Raw genomic sequence first — 20,799 nt, 5'->3', positions numbered from 1 at the left:
ATCAGTATTTAATTGAGCCAATTATTGACTCATCCATGCTCCAGATTCACTTATGAGCTACATATTGCATTAGTTTGACTCTTCATGTTGACTCAATTAGTTTTGAGTTTTTGATTGTTGATTTAATTTAAATTCAAAAATTGTATTAAGACAATGACACAAATTTAAATTACATAATTTTAAAAGAAAGAATTTGAAATGAAGAAAAAAGAGGGGTGAAGCTGTGATGACATAATGAAGAAATACAAGGAAAGAGGGGGGGGGGGAAATTTAAAAATCAATCTTACCATATTTTACAATTTTTGTATTTAATTTTAAATAGGCACGTGCAGTCAGGCTCTATGTATGCGCCTCGAGTCAGCACCACCTGTATTAGAAGGCTCATAGCTAAGACTAACTCGAGCAGGCGGATGAGCCTCACCGTGGGTGTTTTTAGGAAAACTTTCGTACAAGTCACGTAGACAATTCCGACTTTCTACCTCAATATTCATATTTCGTATAAGTCACGTAGATAATTCCGACTTCTACCTCAATATTCATATACAAATCAAAAATTATATGAAAATTCATGTATTTTAAAGTTGTTATCCCTAGTTTATATACCCTCCTTAACAATTAACATAAAACTCAACTTTTTAGCCCAAAATTTTGAATTAATGTCATGGCTTTAAATAATCCAATCGTAGCAAAGTAGCATATTTATTTCAAAATGCAGCAAAAGTTAGGCAGGAATAAGGCTATTAATCCCAATAGGGCTGCTTGCAAATATTAAAACAAGCAGCATAGAAATTAAATACTCTCGATTCTTTAATAAGTGCAACATTACACCTATTACATTCATTGCCTCTCATCTCAAAATCAAAATAATACTACTATTGAATTTATTTGTGGACTAATGTTAGAAACATCAGAATTCGTATGGCAAAAATCTCATCTTTTATATGAAAATGAAATAAATTTGTATGCCCAAAATCAAGAAAATCTCAATTCTCCTCATCCGTTCCAAAAAGCTTCATTCTCGACAATGGCGTCCGCAGATAGCCTTCCACTTCGAATTTTTTGGGGGAAAGCTCTTTATACTTGGCGAATTGCTGCTTCGCCTCCGCGTTCTTATCCATCAAACTGTAAATCATACCTTTGCAGAAATAGGGGCGGAAATCGGAGGGATCCTCCATGGCCAGCTCGTCGTAGCTCCGCAGCGCCTCCTCCACATCCTTGTGGAGGAACTGCATCTGCGCCATGATCAGCCTCACGTCGCGCGCCTCCTTCGCCTTCATCTCGCTCTCCGCCACCCCCAGCGCCTCCTGCAGCCGCCGCATCACCTCCTCCCTCTCCCCGGACCGATCCATCAGCAGCGCGTTCTCGAAGAGCGCCTCGAAGCAGAGCGGATTTCGCGATAGGATCTCCTCGAACGCGTCGCGCGCCTCTTCGATTCTCCCCATCTCGCTCAGGAGCCGCGCGATCATGAACTTCCAATCCGGATTATCCGGCTGCGCGGCGGAGAGCTTCCGTAGAATCGAGAGGCTCTCGCCGTCCTCGCCGGCGTCGAGCTTCTCCTTCACCAGCTTCTTCAGCGCGTCGATCGCTTCGGGGCTGGATTCCAGCAGCTGCGTCAGGTGCGAATTCTGAGCGCTGTCGTCTTCCTGTTGGATATCCTCACGGCCTATTGTTACAGTTAGGGTTTCTGACTGCCTCGGGAGCTCCGCCCCTGCAGGGCCGGGGAACTTTGAGAATGTCGCGGCGGCGAATACGACGGCGCAGACGGCGGCCTTTAGGTGGGGAATGAAGGGGTTTGGCGGGGTGGGAGGGGTGGGGTTGATTGAGGAGCCGGCGGCGGAGGTGGAGGAGGCTTTGATAGTGAAATTCTTCTTGTTTGAGAAAAGGATAGGAGCTGAGCGGAGAATGCGGGTCGCGACGGAGCTCTGGGCGGAGAGCGGCGGCGGCAATAAAGGCGCGGAGATTGAGAGAGTGGAGTTCATTTTTGGAGGTGGGATTTTAAGGGTTTTGTGATTTGGGGAATTGTGAAGGTGGAAGAAGAAAAAGAAGTTTCTGCAATTTTGCAGTTATATCTTTGAATTAGATTTGGGTCCGAACCCGACCCGTCAAGTTGCATTTGTGGGCTAGGCCCAGCTTAATAAACGGGCTTCTATACTTGGGCTTAGCCCATCATTTATAAACTTCTATATTTGGGCTAGTCCAAGATAAATAAACAAGCTTCTACATACGGGCTGATAAACCCAAGAAAATAGTTACTACCTATATAAAGCAACATTTATACTTATCTTTCATTTTTAAGTATGTTCACAAAATTTATGCATACTCTATTATTAAACATTATTTCACATATAATTCTAATAAATTTACTTACAATCTATTCAACAATATTATTTATATATGATCTTTTCTCCACTATTAATAATGTAAACAAATTGTTATTAAAACACATGCCGAAAGCATCTATACATATTTATGGAGGACAAATGAAGTTTATTTTTGCAAACGTACATACATTGAGACAGAGCGAGCACTTTCACAGTCACGACAATATTTTAGGTTTATGTACCTCTTCCGTCCTGGAAAACCTGAACAATTTCTTTTCGTCACTAAGACTACTCTCATTGGTGACTTTGTCACCGAAGTCATGGAAAGACAAAAAACATACTCCCTCCTATTTTATATATATGTCGTTTTAGTCATTTGCACATTTTTTAATAAAAAAAATTTAGACCCATATTAACCTCATTTAATGATAACTTTCTCTTATGGGGAAGCATAAACGAGAGGTAATTTAATTAATGCCTCCTTGTTTAACAAGGTTAATTATGGAATATAAAATTAAAACGACAAGTAATATGAAATTAATTAAAAATACTAGAACGACATGTATATAAAATAGGAGGGAGTATAATTTTGTGTGACTTTGGGTGGCTAGCCAACTCAATGTCATGAGAATCTCCAAGTGGCACCCTTTCATTGAGTGCCACTTACTTATATATAATATAATTTTTAATTTTATACTAGAAAATTAAAAAAGAAATTAGGTCGTGTGGATATAACTGATAGGAGTAAAAATAAAATGAAGGTTGAGTTGTGTATTTGAAGAAGAGATAAATAAATATTTTAATTGAGGATTGAATCGAGAGAAAGTCACTGATTGAGATAATCTAAGGTATTTTTATACTGAGACAGTTCAATATTACAAAACGATCATGTTAAATCAAACACAGGAAATATATATTAATATATTATGTAATGGGATCTAATTAAAATTTATTGATCTATAATTAGAAATCATTAATAATTGTAATTTAATTACAAGGAAGGCAATGCAATGAGTGCATGAATCTCTCCACAATTAAGTTTGACAAGTTAAAAGAGTCAATTTTCATCGAGTTTGTGTGATCGCAGTGAGACAAGACAGCCTATCTGAGTGCGGCTGCGCGGCTCCAATATCGGCGGCGTACGGCGGCGTAGCAGAGACACATATGTGACAGCTTAGGTCGCCATGTAGGGCCACAGAAATTACAGTCCCAAATTAGAAACCCCATTATTTATTCATTTTATAAACTTGGAATTCGTGTGCAAATTATTATTCATAGCTTTTTGCCTTGTTAAATGGCTTTTTTTGTGCTATTGAATACTCGCTCCGTCCGTCAAAAGTGGACCACTTTGGCTGAACACGAGATTTAATAAAATTGATGATAATCTTGATATAGTGGAAAAATAGTCTCACCACTTTATAAGATGTGTGGTTGAGATTGAATTTGAAGTGATTTTTTTATAAATAAATAGTATTTGTAAGGATAAAAGATTAAAGTGGATAGTGGGACCATTTCTATAAAAGGAAAGTGATATACTCTTTGGAGACGCTTGATATAATAAAAATGGTCCACTTTTGGCGGACGGATGGTGTATTTTTTATTTGTATTTTCTTTTCCCGTGAAGCACGATTGGAGCTTCACGTATGGGTCACAACTTTTTTGCCTTATTTTCTTGGCCTTTTTATAAATTGATTTAGAAAATATTTATAAAAATTCCTAATCTTTTTTTTTAATTATAAATCTGAGCTGGGATATAAAATTTATTGGGATTTTTTTTTGAGGAAAAATGGTTGTTGTATTAGCATAGTAACCTTTACCATAAATTTATTTCACAATTTATTTCATAATTTTTTATTTCACAATATAAATCAATCTAACATTTTTCTTATAACCAACATTTGAGAAAAAAAAATATGTATGCCGATATTGTTGAGAAAAAATTGTAAAATTAGATGAAATGATTTTTTCTTGCAATTGTCCAATTTCAACTCAATAGTTATTGGAAATAGAAGCTAGTATATAGGTAAGGTGTCTACAGCACAATTTATGTGTTGAAAACGAGAGATATTAATTACGTCAAATAAATTAATTATTACTACAATTTTATGCAATATTGCAATTGAAATCTATCTGTAGCACTTGTAATTTGACTGGTTGATGCTTCATTAATGGGGGAATTCCCATCGACAGCCACCACCACATTTAATTAGGCATATTGTCAATTTACGAATTATTATCCACTTATCGGAATATGACTTCAATAATTAAAGAATTATTAATGCTGTCTTTCAATAATTCAAATCTTTTTATCTCATTTCGCGTGTGTATTTTTGCATGCATCTCATTTAGATTGCGACTTTGAATATTTAAAAAAAAAAAAACAAAAAAAAAAATACAATGTACTACACATTTTTTTATTAAAAAATCTAATTAAAATTTTTATCATTTGTGATTGAGATTTAATTGTTGTTACTTTATAGATCTCACTTGATTTATTAAAGATGTATTTTAAGAAGTCAATTTTTATGAACTCAATTTTAACGTTTATATATACTCCATGATTTATGCTGTTTAACTTTAATTTATTTTTAAAACAATTTGAACATTGCAAAATTGTTTAATAATGATCATCTTAAAAAATTTGATGTTATAAATCTAATTAGGCTCACCCTTAAAAAACATATCTCTTGCATCATAGCTTCGTTCTTTAAACATTTTTGCTTGAAAATGTTTTACATGTGATTCTAGTCATATTTTTATGCCACATTTTTGAACGTTTATTATAATGAAATAGTTTCATAAAATTCAAATTATGTTAAATACTAGTATAAATTAAAGTTGAAGTTATCAGATCAAACAAACATTTAATTTGAAGTCATAAACTATAACTTCAAAGAGAGGTGCTAAGCAGTCACATTGTGGCTATCCACACACTAATTAAATAAACAAAATCTTTTGATTTATTTCATTTATTTTTGTTAATAAAAAATATTTAATTATATTAACGTATTGTTCACATTATAGCTATTTTTTATAATTTTTTATTTTTAAAAAAGTCCAATAAACATAAAAAAATTACAAGAAAGTATAAAAAAATAGCTACAGCCTACAATGTATGCAGTATAGTAAAATAATATAATCATTTTTTATTTAAAAATAAATAATGAATAAAATTCATACTACTATTTAACCAGGGTGTGGCTGCCACAATGCGACATGCACATTGTACGTATTTGCATAAATTTATTGAATTCCTATTTGTGGCTCTTGAAACAATTATATAATGATGTTTTTTTACCCTCACATAATTGAATAATAATAATTCCATCAAACAAAAATATTAAAGTCATTAATAGAGGGCTTTTCAAGCACCACCAAGAGGGAACAAAATGTGATAAAATACACGTGAATGCGCGTGTTTTTGTATCACTATTTGAATATTGGTACAAAACTTACAAAATTTAGAGAATCAATTGAGTGATGTTTTTTGAAGGGAAAAGGAGGCTTATATTATATCACGGTTAGCAATATCCGAAAATCAAACTGAAAAATTCGACTTCTAAATTATTACACCAGAAGAAGAAGCGGCGAAATTCGCCAAACAATGAATCCTTATTAGCCTCTCTACAAACATGACAGAAATCTAAAATAATGTGTTCCTTCGCATGGGTGAACACTTCAAAAAGATCGTTACAGATGGATTTACAACGTGAACCGCCAGAAGAGAGTCAGTGAAAACCATAATCGGACGAAAACTTTCCTCCAAATAGAAACGATACCAAGCATTAAGGCATGTAGACATAGTTAGATTTTTCCTTGTGTGTGTGAGAGAGCACATATATTTCGTCAAATAAAAAAATATTAATTATAATTTTTATGATATGAATACAGGAAACTCATAAATGAATAATTCAAAAACCTATTACAGCATATATGTATGTATAAATACACACACACACACACACACATATATATATATATATATATATATATTGTAATAAATTAATTAGTATATACTCCATTTTTTTAGATCTTATTTTAAAAGTGGGAAAACTATCCTCTAGTATGTACTCCATTTTAAACATGCACTGTTACATTATTAGTAATTTGAATAATACAATATTTATACTTTTCGCACCAACTTCTAAATTTTTGTAATTGAAATATCATTATTTAATTTTTGTCAATTTCAACATTATCATTTTTTTTGTAATACAATTACGTTAATTATTTCATGTTCAAAACAATGTCATATTTGGGTACACATGTACAAAGTTTTTTTTTTTGTGAAATATTTTAGATTTGTACTATAGTCTCTGACCTTTACAAAGATGAGAAATACCACATAACTACAAAATTCTTGATAATTAAAAATGATATTATAATTGCAATATTTCAAAAATTATGTAAAATTTCAAATTAAATGGTGCATTAATTTTTAAAAAATTAATCCAATATTAAATTAAAATATGCAAATAAAATTTATAAGAACGAAGACCGTGTTGAAATTTTATATAGTGGCTTTAATCAAGTATTCAAATGATTACTGAAATAATGGATAAGAATCATAGCATATGAAAAATATAAATAGTAATATCACATCAAGCAACAAGCTGTTCCATGAGGTTTGTCTTCCACCAAAAAATAATTTTCCTAATTTTGATAAATAAAACACTTAAATTTGCTAAGCAAGTTCAATGGTGCATATAGGTTTTCCAACACATTGGAGTAGTAGAGGTTGGTGGTGGGATTTAATATCCCATCAATTAATACTTGAAAAATTGAAATACAGTTCTGTCCACATCTCATTTTCCAATCAATCAATTTGCCTCTTCCCCACTTCTCCATATTCTTACTCATTTTTATGCCAACATTTATTTTTGACGATACTCGATGAAGCATGAGTTGTCCAACCACTATATATAAAAAAAGAAAAAAAAAAGAATACTATCCCTTCGTTCTATTAAATATAACTAATTTTTTTAAAAACAAAATTAAAAAATATATATAAATTGAATAAAAATAGTAGGACTCATATTTTCAAGAGTTCAATATTATATTTTTCGTGTGATCGTGAGACTAATAAATAAGTCAATATATAGTGTTGAATAAAAATATTGAAAAAATTAGTAAAATTATTGCTCCACCGAGAATTGAAATTCCCTCCTCCAAATAAATATCACTTATATAGAATAATTAAATCAACACTTACAAATTAATCTAAAATTTCACCATATATAAGATATCTCATTGAAACGCTCCCCATTATATATAAACCCAAAAATGAATATAGGGAAACAGGAAAGATAAATGAAACGAAGATAGATAAAAAGATAAAATGAAAAAAAAAACGTGGTGATAGTTAAAAACAGAACAAGAAAATATTGGAAGAAAAACAATTAATATTAGAAAACAAAGCTGAAATGAAATAAATAATAATAATAATAAAATTTTGGTACCAAAACACAAGATCCATTCTAATTTCTTATACTAGTAAAACGTTTGATGTGATATTAATTAAATCGACATAGAGTTATAGGGTACTCAAAAGCACACGTAGGATCCAAATCTAATGATGTAAAATGGATTCTTTTCTTTTATACATATTAATATTAATAATTCCATGGCCATGTCCAACTTCAGTTTCATCAAAAAAAAATTTAAGGGAGTTGGCATTTTTGCCTATTAACATTTTTTTATAATGGATCTTTTATCAAATTTATTTACCTTCGCTCCTAATATATTTATGCAGCTAAAATTTATAAAATTTATTTTAGTATAGGATCGTGCTCCTCAACTCATTCTCATCATAACTAGATCTTCATTATGATGAAGTATTTATACATCACTAATAAAAAAGTTCGTTGTGATTATATAAAACTCATGTCGTTGTCGTCACCAAAGTATGTAAGTTTTGGGTTAAGGTTTCATTATTTAAATTCAAGCATCACACACTAAATTTTTTAAATATAATTTATTCCTCTCGTGTGATTTGCAAGCTATTGCACATGAACATAAGTTTATTCAGTATGCACTAAAAATAGCGTATGCAAATTCCCATGAATTAAAGAAAAAAGTATTGTTATTGTTAGTATATGCTAAGTTACATCTTACCAAAAAGCTTTGGTATGCAAATAGCGTTTCCCTTGTGTTTCTTGGGGTAGTTGGTTATGGGAAAGTTACATTCCTGTTCGTCGGTCCATCACGTGTTGGATAGTTATTTTAAATCGGTTGCCTACGCGGGACAAGCTTATTCGCCAGGGTCTGATTTCGCCCAATTATTGCTCTCTTTGCTTTAAAGAGGCTGAAGACATTTGTCATATTTTCTGGTCTTGCGATAAAGTGCAACCGGTCTGGGCTGAATTCCTGGGTTGGTTCAATCAGCTGGAGGGGAGGCACTGTGTGGATATTCATAATTTTCTCATCTTTTCTTGGTCTATAAAGTGGAGCTCACAAATTAATGTTTTCTGGAAACTTGGAGTTGTTTCGGTGATATGGGCGATTTGGAATGCGCGTAATAGAAGCCATTTTGATGGAATTTATTTTCAGAGCCGTGCTATCCTTAGCTTTATCAAATCGGTTTTCCTGGAGGTGGAAAATTCTTTTACCAATATTGGTTGTACTAACAACACCTGGGCGGACTACCTCATCACTCGAAATTTAGGTGTTAAAGTGAAGCAACGGCCGCCGCCGGAGTTCACCTCGGTTTATTGGTCACCGCCGGCGTTTGCTTGGATCAAAGCAAACACGGATGGTTCGGCGATTGGGGCGCCTGGTCGTATTTGTGCAGGGGGGGTTTTCAGAGATTGGCGAGGTTTTGTTAGGGGATGTTTTCATGTGGAAGGAGGTACGGGGTATGCGTTTGAGGCGGAACTTTTAGGTATTATTACTGCTATAGAGTTTGCTCATCATTGTGGCTGGTTGAAGATCTGGTTTGAAGCGGACTCGGCTTACGTTGTTAACGCTCTTTTGACTAAATCTAGCAAAGTGCCTTGGAGGTTCCAGGCTTTGTGGAGACGAGCCCTTTCTTTACTTGATCATTTGGATTTTAGAATAACTCATATTTTTAGAGAAGGGAATGTTCCTGCGGACATTATGGCTAGTCCACATACCCCCGAGGGACGTTGGACTCACAGTATTCCGCTGATTTACGATGCCGTCATTAGGGATCTTTCGGTGCATAGCTTTGTACGGCAAAAATAGTGTTTCTCTGGATGGGGACTTTCGACATACAATAGGCGGGCTCGCCTATGTGGAGTGGTTTAGGAGCTGGGCAGCAGGTTTTCTTGGTTTTGGTTGGCACCTTTTTCTGCACTCACATGACTTCGTGGGTTCTGTTCTTTTTCTGAGGTGGTCCGGGCTTTTAAACGGCCTCCGCCTTGGGTGTAATCTTCCGGGCATTTTGTCAAATACTTGGTGGTCTTGCTGTTACTGCATTGGGAGAGCCGTCTGGGCGGGGCAGCGTCTGTTTTGGAGGTGCTCGAGAGCTGACGGATTGTCGGGTGATGGAGAGCATAAGCCCGTTCGTTGGAGTTATCCGGTTTGCTCTCGTTTATGTCTTTTGTTTTGTTCTTGTTCTTTTCTGAGCCGGGATGGTTTAGGGACGATGGTTAGGCCGGAGTTCCTGAAACCTTCTCCTCCGCTCCTCTGTTTTTATTTTTGACGGGTACTCTTTTTCCCTCTTACGGCTTTTCCCATGGGGTTTTCTGTAGGAGGGTTTTAACGAGGCCCGGCCCTTAGTTGGCGTTTCTGTGCTTTCAAGGGTTCTTTTTCTTTCGCTTTTGTTTTTCCCTTTTTTTTCGATCTTTAATAAAATTGCAATTTAATAATCTTACCAAAAAGTAAAAGGAAAGAGGGTGAGTTATATTATACAAATAATTTGGAAAATTTTAATCAAAATTTCAACGGTTGTGAGATTAAAAGCTTTGGCTGTGGGAAATTTTGAGTATATTTTAATTGCATCAAATTAAAAAGTCGTGTACGTTCAATATGGATAAATGTCGTCAATTAAATGAAACGTTATGATTTCTTAAATTCTTTCACCATTTTGAGACTTAGATATTACAAATTTTTAAACAGATCAATAATATCATAATCTTTTGTTTCGTAGTAATTTTTTTAGAGGTTGTTTCGTAGTAAATTTGAACATGTTTCATCATGCAATTTTTTTTTATGAAAACTAAAATTTACTATATATAACAGTTAACACAACAGTGAACTTATTGAAACGATTTAAATATCGAATTCGCAAAATAGGAAAATATTCTAATTTATTTAGTTATAATCCATTTTCTATACGCGGGTTCTATGTGCTTCTTATAAATGAAATTTATATTTAAGACTGGAAAACAATTATTTAGATGACATTTTTTTTCAGTAAATTTTATATTTATTTATTCTTCACATGTGTTTTTTAAGACTAAAAAATAATTATTGATATAACGTTGACTAAATTCAAATCATGCGTAATACTATTGTCATTCGTCTATAATAATTATAAGATGAAAGTGCTTTATTGGGTACTTCCATTCGTGTCCACTTTTCCACTCTTTTTTTCTTTTGTTTTGATAAAATTATTATTGCTCTATTAAATAATGTTCTTCAAATCAACTCATGAAACGAATTTAAATAGAATCTTAATTACATGAGCAAATATACTAATTTCATAATTTCAATTCAAATATACTAATGTGTATCCAAATCTACGAAAGGTGTCCATAAGAAAATTATCTGGCCATAACCATTACATTAAATCAAACGCGCCCTTAAAAGTAAATTAGTCCACATTCAAATTATATTATGCTCATTTGATTCGTAGTTTTTTTTATAAATCTCGATTAGATGTATAATGTACATATCTTAAGTATATCAATTAATATAAGTTTCATAATTTGATTGGCAAAGAGCTTAAATAATTTATAATCCCTATGAATATGGAATCCACTAAGCAAAATATAAAAAATCCACATCATAGCCACATCTTTTGACATTATATGCCACCTTTTTATGCATCAATATTGCAACACATAGATTTCCCACACTTAACTTACTTTCATAGTTGTCGACGAATGGTAGTGCATTTATCAAACAAGTTTAGTTTATGTTCAACAATTTCATATTAATAATGTTCTTCAAACACATAATTAGAGTGTCTTATTACTCGGAGTCCACCCTTTGGGGCTGGAAAATGGCGTTCAACCTGGTGACGCCATACTCGGAGTTTAGAAGGTGGTTCTCAGCTGAAGGGTTGATTACTTGACCTCCTGATTTGGTTTTTTGGTTTTCCTTGTTTTTCTGCTTACTCATGCTTCCTTTCTGTTTTTATTGGTACCTCTGGTACCAGCTATATTTTTAATAAAATTTATTAATTTTCTGATCAAAAAAAAAAAAGAGTGTCTTATTACTTCATAAGATATTAAAAATAAGTTATTGCATGTTATTTCTAAAATTCTCCTTTTTATATATTTTAATATAAAAATGTACTTTTGTGGCCGACCAAATTGCAATTTGGACCAAGGAATGCATATAAAGTCCAACTCAATGGGTAAAGTTGGTGTATTTAATTGGCTCAATTTTGTTTGTTTGTTTCTTTTTTAGTTTTAGATACAAAAAATTCCTATCTTATATATGTAACGTATGTATGTTAAATTGCAAAAATATCACTATAAGTTAAAATAAGTAATAATATAATAGGTGTCATATATTCTTCGTCGTGCGATCTTTAAAATTTTATTATTTTACTTAGTCAAAAAAAATTTAAAAAACAAAGGGAATGAAAAAAACATCAAAGGGGATACTCTCCAAGGATGGAAGTAAAACTAATAATCAAAGAAAAATCTAATTATGAGAGCAAGTGAAAATCAAAATGACCAAGAAATTAAACTTTGAAGTTGAAATAAGAAATTGAGGAAATGCTATCCACGCGCATTTTAGCGAGCAGCATGCAGAATATCTAATAATTATTCTTTTTCAGGAAATTCCTGCATTTCCAGATACGGTAAATCCTGCTATGCAAAGTGTCTAACGTGCGCCTAACACAGTACAAGGCGTGGCTTCTTTTTCAGTACCACAAATATTATTTAAAAAAAATATATAATAAATTATTAAAAAAAGAGGAAATATGTTTTATATTAGAGTGTCATAATTTATGATATACTGGCTGCTTTTAGGAATAGTGTGGATGTGGTGTTGATCTTATTTAGAGTTGTATAATTAAGTTTTTAATTTGATTTGTTTTAATTTATAAAAATAACATCAAATAAGCTACATGAGTATTGCTATATCATGTTGAACGTTTAAGATTCGTTGAGAATAATGACATGTTTGGTTTGAGTGATAAGGCATAATTAATAAAATAATTCAGCTTAACTCGGCTTGTATTTAACCACTCAAATGAATGATTATTTATCACTTTCAAGTTGAGTGAATTATTTAATCACCCCTCAAATCATATTAATTTTATCAATCTTATCTATCTTTATCAATCAAACTAAACACCTCTTTATACTTTTGAGTTAAAAGGATTTAACTTTTCCCAAATTTGTGTGGGGAAAATCTTATGTGATGCTCATTTATTTATTGTGAGATGGATAAAGACCCAAATCTAAACTTATATTTAATGATATATTTATAATTTATAATTAAGAGTATCAGCATATTATTAAGTGTAATATTTAAATTTCGTGCAAAACATAGAAGAAGATTTGGGTGCTTAATATTGTCAGGATGTGTATATTTGTCGGGGTAAGAAGCGGCGGGCCTGTTTGGATGTTTGGTAAAAAATCCAAATTACAGCAATATTATACTCCTCTTGGCGTTTTCTTCCATAAACCAAATGGGCCTACACAAACAGACCGCCTCTTCTATTGTACGGATGTACCCACTTATTTTATTTATCTTTTGCAAAAACTTCAAATTAGCACACAAAAATTTGTGTTAGACTCTTGAGCACCTCCAACGCTTGCACCCATAGTGGGTGCAATAGAAGTCACTCCAGCAACGCTTGCACCTCCAACGCTTCCAACGCTTGCACCTCCAACGCTTGCACCCACTCCAGCAACGCTTGCACCCATAGTAGGTGCAATAGAAGTGGTTTGAAAAGGGGCGCGTGTTTACACGCTCCCTCATTCGCTCCCACTATTGCCGAGTGCGACCCATCACCCCCCTCCCTTCGCTCCCGGGTGCAGCAACGGCGCTGGGTGCGATAGGCCGGGTTCGATCCGACCTTCGCACCCAGCGATGCTGATGCTTATGGATCAAGATCTATAGAACCATATTTATATGCTATTTTTGAAATTATATTTAATGATATATTTATAATTCTGTTAGTATATAATTATGTTATAGTTCGAATGTGGAAATTAATTTATTAAATGATCTGACACAAGGCTCTTATATAGGATATTGTTTTTTTAATTTTTTTTTTAAATTGTGGTGGAATTTTTTTTCATGTCCGATTAAGTCAAGTTTGTAGTTATAATTTTTAAATATCTGTTTGATTCATTCGCATCATTTAAACTTTGTGTTTTATTTTCTCGTCCTTCAATTTTTTTCATTGTCTATACTACACGAATATTATTATTCCTCTTATGGGTTTTTTTTCATTGAGTTTTTCTGAAAAAGTTTTGATGAGGCGTGACCCTTATTTTTCGTTCATTGTGTTGATATGGATTTCTTAGGTTTATTTTTTGTCTAAGGGTGCGTTACTTTGGTTGTAAATTTTTCATTGAAAAATGATGGATAAGAAAAGATGAGAAAATATATTTTTTTCTCCTTTTTTATCATATGTTTACTAGTAATGAAAAATATTGTAAAATATTTGTACACCTCTACCATAGGATAATATTATCCAACATTAGAGAGAAAATGAGGAAAAATGAACTGCTGAAAAAATATTATATGTTCGAATAAAATTTTCCATCATAGTAAATATGTGAAAATAGTGAAAAATGCGTAAAAATATAACTTTTCTCTCATTTTTCATCAAAATAAACACACCCTAATAAAACTCCAATTTAATAATGGAGTAATTAGCAATGAACTAGAATATTCAATATTTCTAATTCGCAAAAACTTGGGTGAGGTCAACCTCACCGTATGAGACGGGTTTGGCCCGTTTGACCCGACCCGCGTGCATTAATATAGATTGCTGTTTTTAACAAATGAACATAAAAATGAGAGTTGGTGCAATGGGAATAGTCTCCTATTTTTTCTTATCCCAAAGGTCCACAGTTCGAAACCCTTTGCTCTCTCATTTTGTTCTTCTTTTTTTTTCCCTTTCCTTTTTACGTTTTTTTGGGTTTTATTTTGCTGATTTTGTTTCTTTTTTTTTCTTTTTCTGTTTTTTTTTATTTTATTTTTTGAATAACGTAGAAATAAATAATAGAATGGCAAAAAAAATAATCAATAAGTTATTCAAGTAATCATTGTCGTAAAGAAAAGTAACTATTGATATAAAGAAATGTAATTTTTCTAAATTATTAGATAAAAAAAGGTAATGTTTCGAAAACATTACTTTTCTTCATGTTGATTATTACTTTTTATCACAACAATATTTACTTTGATTTGAAATAATGTAGAAATAAATAATTTTATTTATTTGGTGAAATAATTATTTTCTTGAAAAATAATATTATTTTTATTCGCGAGAACTTGTACTTTTAATTATTTTGTCAATTAATTAAGCACTGTCATAAGAAAAAGTAATTATTGATATGTATAATACTTTAAATTGAATAAAGGTAAATACTTATTAAATAGGATTTTATTGAAAAGAAGAAAAAGAAAAAAAAACAACCTAGAACCCTTGAGAGCACAAGAGAGCAAACTAAGGGCCGAGCCTCGTTAAAACCCTTTTAAGGCAAACCCGTGAGGGAAAATCCTTAAAAGGGAAAAAGAGTACTCGTCTAAAAGAAACTGCGCGGGAGCGGAAGTGAGATAGCTTCAAAAGTTCCGGCCTAACCATCACCCCTAAGCTGCTCGGCTCCCAAACACAGAAAAAACACGAGCCAAAAATGAACAACATGACACAAAGCCAAGACGGAGACGAGAAAAACGAAACAAAAAGGAGACGGACACCAAAGAGATGCCCCTCGACCATCTGCATGGGAGCAACAGCGAACCACGACCCATGCAGCTCTAAGGACCAAGCTTCCATCGCAGACCAAACCAACCAACAAGAACACACCGCAGAAAAGAAACCATGCAAGGGGGAGTAGACACTCCAAGAGCTAGCATATCGACGACCAGAACCACTAGCTCTCAACAAAGCTCTAACGCAAACGGCAACAAAGGCACCATTCGCGGAGACACCAAAGAGACGATCAGCCACCTGGAAACTAAAAAAAGAGCGCGGCTGTTAGCCAAACCCAAACTCCAAAAACAGCAATCACCGTCAAGCATCAAGGAATCGTGCGAATCTGGCTATGAGAAGCCATATCATGACGGACAGCCGTCTTAATCTCATCAATTTCGTGCGGCCACCAACCCTCCATCCTCTGCAATAAATACTTATATTAACATAAGTATATATTTGTGAGAACAAATGTATATTTTATGGTTATTAAAAATAAATATTCATATTATGATTTAGTGTTTAGGGTTTCAAGTTTAGGAAATATAATACTTTATTTTGAATGAAAGTAGATATTTATATTAACATAAGTATACATTTGTTAGCACAAATGTATATCTTATGCGTACTAAAAGTAAATATTCTTATTAGAGTTTAAGATTTAGTGTTCAAGGTTTAATGTTCAGGGTTTATGGTTTAGTTTTCAGGGTTTAAGGTTTAGAAAATATAATACTTTATATTAAACGAAGATAAATATTTATATTAACATAAGTATATATTTGTGCCAATAAATGTATATTTTGTATTTATTTAGGGTTTAGTATTCAAGGTTTGGGGTTTAGTATTCAGTGTTTAGGTAATTACAAAATATAGAATGACAGGAAATACTTATAGAAACATAAGTATACATTTGTACAAAGAAATGTATATATTAAACTACATAAAAGTAAATATTTCCATTAGGGTTTAGTATTCATTATTTAGGGTTTAGTATTCAGTGTTCAAGTAATTACAAAATATAGAATGACAGGAAATACTTATAGAAACACAAGTATACGTTTGTACAAAGAAATGTATATGTTAGACTACATAAAAGTAAATATTTCCATTAGGGTTTAGCATTCAAGGATTAGGGTTTAGTATTCATTATTTAGGGTTTAGTATTCAAGGTTTAGGGATTAGTATTCAGTGTTCAGTTAATTACAAAATATAGAATGACAAGAAATACTTATAGAAACATAAGTATACATTTGTACAAAGAAATGTATATGTTAGACTACATAAAAATAAATATTTCCATTAGGGTTTAGCATTCAAGGATTAGGGTTTAGTATTCATTATTTAGGGTTTAGTATTCAAGGTTTAGGATTTAGTATTCAGTGTTCAGTTAATTACAAAATATAGAATGACAAGAAATACTTATAGAAACATAAGTATATATATATACATTTGTACAAAGAAATGTATATTTTAGACTACATAAAAGTAAATATTTTCATTAGGGTTTAGTATTCATTATTTAAGGTTTAGTATTCAGTGTTCAGGTAATTACAAAATATAGAATGACAGGAAATACTTATAGAAACATAAGTATATATTTGTGCTAAGTGCTAACAAATGTATATTTATAAGAACGTTTACTCTTATTTTTTTGCTCAAGTAATTATTTTTATAAGTAAAAGTAATAATTGATGTGAAGAAAAGTAATGGTATTTTCACTCGCTAGAACTTTCGTTCTTAGCTATTTGGTCAAGTAATTATTGTCGTAATAAAAGGTAATTATTGTTACAATGAAATGTAATGTTACTGAAATATTACATTTGTTCATGATAATTGTTACTTTTATTAATGAGAATTTGTACTTTTAGTTATTTGGTGAAATAATTATTATTGTAAGAAAAACGTAATGTTATTTTTACTTGTTAGAACTTGTAATTTTATATATTTTGTCAAGTAATCATTGGTGTAAAAAAAAGTAATTGCTGATGTGATGAAAAATAATGTTTTAAAAATATTACATTTCTTCATGTCAATAATTACTTCTTCTTTTTTTTTCTTTTTTTTTTTTTTCTGTTCTTGCTTATATTGAATAAATGTAAATACTTATATTAACTATTGATGTGATGAAAAGTAATGTTTCAAAAACATTACATTTCTTCATGTCTATAATTACTTTTCATTATAATAATAACTACTTTGAATAACGTAGAAAATAAATAGAATATAGAAAAAAATAATCAAATAATAATTCAAGTAATCATTATCTTGAAGAAAAGTAACTATTGATATGATGAAATGTAATGTTTCTAAATTAGTACATTTGTTCACAATAATTGTTACTTTTACTAATGAGAATTTGTACTTTATTTCTTTTATCAAGTAAATATTATCATAATAAAAAGTAATTATTGATATGCACAAATGTAGTGTTTCAAAATTATTACATTTGTTGTAGTTATTGTCGTTGTAATACAAAGTATTTATTGTTGTCATAAAAAATACTTATTATTATTATTATGAATGAAAGTAATGCTTTTGAAATATTATATTTCTTCACAATAATGTTTATTTTTATTAATAAGAACTTTTAGTTTTAGTTATTTGTTAAAGTAATTATTTTTGTAAGTAAAAGTAAGTATTGATATGAATAAAAATAATGCTATTATTACTCGTTAGTACTTTTATTCTTAACTATTTGGTCAAGTAATTATTGCCATAATACAAAAGTAACTATTCAAGGTTTAGGGTTTAAGGTCTAGTTTTCAAGGTCTATGGTGTAAAAAATATAATACATTATATTAAATGAAGGTAAATACTTATATTAACATAAGTATACATTTGTGCTAACAAATGTATATTTTATGCTATTAAAAGTAAATATTTCTATTAGGGTTTAGGATTTAGTGTTTAGGGTTTAATGTTTAGGGTTTATTGTTCAGGGTTTAGGGTTTAGAAAATATTATACTTTATATTGAATGAAGATAAATATTTATATTAACATAAGTATACATTTGTGCTAAGTGCTAACAAATGTATATTTTATACTTATTAAAAGTAACTATTGTCTTCATAAAAAATAATTATTTATATGAAGAAATGTAATATTTCAAAATTATTACCTTTTTCACAAAAATTGTTATTTTTACTTACGAAAACTTGTAATTTTAATGACTTGGTCAAGTAATTATAGTTGTAAGAAAAAATAATCATTGATATGAATAACGGTAATCTTTTTTAAAAAATTAAATAAATGGAAAAAGAAAAAATATATAGAAAATGTTGAAAAGAAAAAATTAAATAAATAAATAAAAGAAAATAAATAAAACGCTTTACTAAAGTAATTATTATTGTAATAAAAAGTAAGCATTGATATGATAAAAATGGGGAAAAAAAATACAGTATAAACGTAATAACAGGAAAAAAAACAGAGGGAAAAAGCGCAATAAAAAACAAAAAAAACGCTAATGCAAAAAGAAAAACAGAAAAAATGGAAAAAAAACACACACACAAAAAAAACACAAACAGAAAAAAAAATGCAAAAAGAAACACAAAAAAAAAGAACAAAAGGGAAAAAAACGCAAAAAAAAAAATGAAACATAAAAAATGCTATACGTAAGTTTTGAACTCTGGTGAGTTAGAAAATTAGACCTTTCCTCAACCACTACACCACAGTCGATTTTAGAATTTATAAGGAAACATGTTTTATATATTAAAAGCAACCCCAGACCCGCCCATTCCACACCCTTACCCACCAAACCCGCGCCCAAACCCACCCGACCCGCGCCCCGACCCGTCTCATGGTATGAGGTCAACCTCACCCAAGACCAACTCTTTCTAATTTGATGCAAAAAGCGATTTAGTGATTGCAAACTACACAATGTTACGAAACCCTTGCCCCAAACTAACCTTTTCTAGTTTTTGTGTCAAATTAAGGGTTAACGTTATAACAATTTCATTTCAAACTCAAATTAATTGCAAAATTATAATCCTAACTATACATATTTTAATTATGTTATCAGAAATCATTTAATGGTCAAGGTATGTGGTGGTGAGAATTCCCTCCTTGGTTGAGAGAGTTGGTAGCAAAGAATTATGAATAAAACATGACTTGCCTTTGGCTTTTAAAAAATAAAATAAAATAAAATGTTGCAGTAGGGCCAACCATGGTCATTTCCGAACCTAGTGGCATCATAATGGGTAACTAATCGGGGTCCCCAATATTTAAAACGTTATGAAATTACAAAAACAGAATATATATTTTTTGTTTTAATTGGAATTTGTCATAAGCTTTGTGCACACATTTATTATACTTTTAATCCATATTAGTATAACTTCAAGAGTAAAAATTTAAAGTGCTCACTTCCTTATCTTTTTTTGTAAAAATGTCCTCTCTTATTATACAAAGCATTCTATGCCCTATTCTTTAAGTACCGTTTGATTTGATAAGTTTGCTTGGTTTTTTGTGAAAGTCTTACACATTTGACCGATTTGATAGCTATCAATCATAAAAGTCAACGATTTAACAGCTATCAGTCAAGAGTACATATGACCAGTGGGTGGCTAGATCATGTGTCCGGCCGGGCGGACACATAATTTCACCGGCCGGACACATGATTTTATCGGTCGGACACATGTCTGACAGATAAAATCATGTGTCCGGCCGTTAAAATCATGTGTCCGGCCGGTGAAAAAATGTGTCCGGCCGGTGAAATTATGTGTCCGCCCGGCCGGACACATGATCTAGCCACCCACCGATCATATGTATTCTTGACTGATGGCTGTCAAATCGTTGACTTTTATGACCGATGGCTGTTAAATCGATCAAATGTGTAAGACTTTCACAAAAAACCAAGCAAACCCATCAACATCAAAGGGTAAATTAGGCACTTCACATATTTAGGGCATAGAATGCTTTCTATGATAAGAGATGGCATTTTTCAAAAAACACATAAGGGATGGGGCATTTTTGCCCGTTAACACTAACTTCAAAAGAGTATAAACGTGCTCTTAATATTAAGCCGATAGGGCAACTCGTAATCACGCACAATTTGCTGTGAGAATTGTTCAGTCGGCTAGTTGGACTGAAAACTTCCCCGTTTAATTAATTGGAAGAGATTGTAAAAGATGATATTTCGTAAGTTATAATATTTTATTTTCCTCTTAGGTCTGAAAACATCATAAACTTTTTGTACGTATATAATATATATACTTTCAATTTATATTAGTATAACTTCAAAAATATACAAACATGCACTTGATATTAAGTCGATAAGGCAGCTCGTAATCTCACAAAATTTGTTGTGAGAAATGCTCAGTTGGCTAGTTGGATTGAAAACTTTCCCGTTTAATTGGAAGAGATTGTAAAAAATAATATTTCGTAAGTCATAATAATATATTTTCCTATGA

General features: G+C 31.6%; 1 protein-coding gene across 1 annotated transcript; it reads right to left on the bottom strand.

Moving 5' to 3' along the window:
• Nucleotides 1-785: 785 nt before the first annotated feature.
• On the bottom strand, nucleotides 786-2,061 carry LOC130991411 (protein SLOW GREEN 1, chloroplastic). Its single transcript, XM_057915626.1, has one exon. The coding sequence runs from the start codon at nucleotides 1,977-1,979 to the stop codon at nucleotides 984-986; it is 996 nt and encodes a 331-aa protein (XP_057771609.1). The 5' UTR covers nucleotides 1,980-2,061; the 3' UTR covers nucleotides 786-983.
• Nucleotides 2,062-20,799: the final 18,738 nt, after the last annotated feature.

Source organism: Salvia miltiorrhiza, chromosome 7 (assembly GCF_028751815.1).
Source record: "Salvia miltiorrhiza cultivar Shanhuang (shh) chromosome 7, IMPLAD_Smil_shh, whole genome shotgun sequence".
Lineage (NCBI taxonomy): Eukaryota > Viridiplantae > Streptophyta > Magnoliopsida > Lamiales > Lamiaceae > Salvia > Salvia miltiorrhiza.
This window is presented reverse-complemented; position numbering and strand designations above follow the sequence as displayed.